At 37.6% G+C, this 2,581-nt stretch overlaps 1 protein-coding gene across 1 annotated transcript; it reads left to right on the top strand.

The window, feature by feature from the left end:
- The first annotated feature begins 213 nt into the window (after positions 1–213).
- On the top strand, positions 214–1,873 carry LOC131874100 (uncharacterized). Its single transcript, XM_059217342.1, has 2 exons — positions 214–1,008; positions 1,229–1,873. Exons 1-2 carry the CDS (start codon positions 214–216, stop codon positions 1,871–1,873), a joined length of 1,440 nt encoding a protein of 479 aa, XP_059073325.1.
- Positions 1,874–2,581: the final 708 nt, after the last annotated feature.

Here is a 2,581-nt window from a genome sequence, read left to right as displayed (position 1 = left end):
CAGATCAAGGAAGGTTTGCAGGTTTTGGGTGATATTGTGGCATAGAAATATGCTTTGTGGGGGAATTTCAAATCATTTCAATCATCGATGCAAAGTAGAGAGAGGATCCCAAAAGAGATTTTTGAGAAATATGAGAAAACAATTTTCTCCATGGTCGACAAGGATCAATGTCGTATGGAGGCAGTTGAGCCTAGAATCATTTGGATCATGCCCATGGGGTATGAGGTGGATGCAAATACACTTGATGCATTCGCTCAACACTTGTTGAGTCAGTTGGTAGATGAGAAAGAAGAAAGGTTCGGTACATACAAAGAGAAGGATCTTGATTTGCAAAAGAAGTTTACTGAACCGACAAGGAAGAGGAAAGTAAAGAAAGAAGTCAAGGAACTTGCAGAGAAAATGGCATTATCAAAGGAGGTTGTGCAAAGGGATAGAGAGAAAAACATACTAAAGGAGGAAGACATGGCCAAGCCTAAGAAATCAAAATCGGTTTCCACTCCTCCGAAGCAGTCAAAGACGAGGCAATCCCAATCTGTGCCTACCTCCGGTGTGCAAAAGTTTGTTCCTCCACCCAAGCCACAAACAACATCAACCAGTGGAGCAAAGAAGAGAAATAAAGAGAAACCAACAAGAAAATATGTAGCTGTAGAGGAAGAAACCCAATCCGATGAAGAGATCAAAGAAGTAAAGAAGACATCTACTTATGTTAGAGTAGTGAAGAAGCCACAATTCAGTGGAGCCCAGTTGTCAAAGAAGCCAAGAGCTGAAACTGAGTCATCCAAAAGAGCCAGAGTGGGCAAGAAGCAGAAGTCAAAATTGGATGAAACTCTCAAATCTGACAAAGTAGAACGTACATATGAAGTTGTGCCCCCAATGACTCTGAAACAAGTAATTGATGAAGTACTAAAGGATGGAAATATGTGCTTGTATACTATGAAATTTTTTGATGATAAAGACCAAAGAGCTATAGAGAAAGTAGTTGTTCAGTACATGGATATTTATAGTAAGGCATTAATATAACTATCATCCATGATCCCCACAAGCCTATATGCCATTTTGGATGCAAGGAGGCATACAACAAGTCTAGAGGATGAAAGGATAACGGAGTATGTATTAGTAAATCTATCCTTTGTTATTTCTAAAACTAAAGTGGTAAGACTATTAAATCTTGCAAAGGAAATATTTCGAAGTAAGAAGTGAGTTAATAAGCTTATGCTTGACAAAATAGATGAAGTCACTAAAGAGACAAATACAATTTTTGATAGATCAAAGAATTGATGTGAACCCGACACATGATGACACTCATTCAGAAGATCAATCACATGACACATTTGTTCTAGAAGTGCATGAAGCTTCTCCTGACAAGAAAAAGGATCAATCATCTAAGAAGGCCATTGCAAAAGGGAAATCAAATGATCAAACCACAATTGATGATGTTGATGCTGCTAATGATATCTCCGATGAAGCTGAGCAGGATCCTCCGGTGATTAAGGTTGTTTTAGAAAAAGCAACTGAGGAGACAATTGATGTAGATAAGGGTGAAGATGATGGTCATGATGCTAGTGTAGAAGGAGAGGAGAAAGGAGAAGAGAAGTCAGATCAGGCTCCAACAACAGTGGCAAGAGACACTGTAATAGATAAAGGTAAACAGATTGCTACTGACTCAGATGATTTTGGTCAAGGGCCTATTGATCTGAGCTCTTTATCTCTGATTCAAGCACTAAAGTTAGCAACTCTCACCCAAGTTAAAACCAGCGAGGACTTACTTAAGTCCCATTCAGTAGACAAAGAGTTGATAATATTGGCACGAGATGTCTTGGATAAAATTTTGCCATCTTTCAAACCAGACACATTTGATCCCTCTGGTAATTAAGAGTATGCTAAATGTTGTAGGATCTCATTTTGAGTCTTTAGAGAAGGTAAAAAATACTATAATTTTGAATCAATTCAATGCTATGTGATTGAAAACATTTTTGAAGATGATTGAGGATGATAGAGTCAATTTGGTAACTACTATGAAGGGTATTCAAGATGCACTTGATGAAGGTGGTAATATATACAAATCATGTCTAATTTTGCCTAAGTTCACTATAGACATTGATAAGAAAATAAGAGAATGTGAAGGCTAGCTTGCTAGCATACCTTAGTCATATGGTCCTCAATCAATCCCAACTAGCAGTTTAAGATTAAGAGTCTAAACCAGGAAAATGACAAAATTTTGGGTAGAGTAGGAGAAGTGAGGAATCTGATCACTCCCTGGATAGATTCTTTAATTAGTTGCATGAAAGATGCTAAGGATACTCTGGATAGGCTTGTTTCAATAGACAGAAATGGAGCTGAGATGCACACTTACCTTTTCAATGGAATGATTAACATTTTGGAGAGTTTGAAGAAAGCATGGGATAACCATTTGCTATCCCTTAGGACAATTTTTGCTGATATTTTCAAATTCTTGTGAGCAACTGTAAATATCTTTGTATATAAGTTTTGGTGGATTCCTATCTCTGGCATTGTTGTCAAAGGGGAAGAGAGCAAAGTGAAAAAATGGTGTAAATTCTCAAGGGGAGCTTGTAGATTCTTG

This window comes from Cryptomeria japonica, chromosome 3, assembly GCF_030272615.1.
Source record: "Cryptomeria japonica chromosome 3, Sugi_1.0, whole genome shotgun sequence".
In the NCBI taxonomy this organism is placed as follows: Eukaryota; Viridiplantae; Streptophyta; class Pinopsida; order Cupressales; family Cupressaceae; genus Cryptomeria; species Cryptomeria japonica.
The sequence above is the reverse complement of the archived record's forward strand: the minus strand, read 5'-3'. Positions and strand labels throughout refer to the sequence as shown.

Excerpts from the sequence above, each read along its gene's own strand:
- LOC131874100 (XM_059217342.1), top strand. The coding sequence starts at position 214 with ATGGGGTATGAGGTGGATGCAAATACACTTGATGCATTCGCTCAACAC. Across the intron at positions 1,009-1,228 it reads ACATGGATATTTATAGTAAG|ATGAAGTCACTAAAGAGACA; the intron begins GCATTAATATAA and ends TTGACAAAATAG.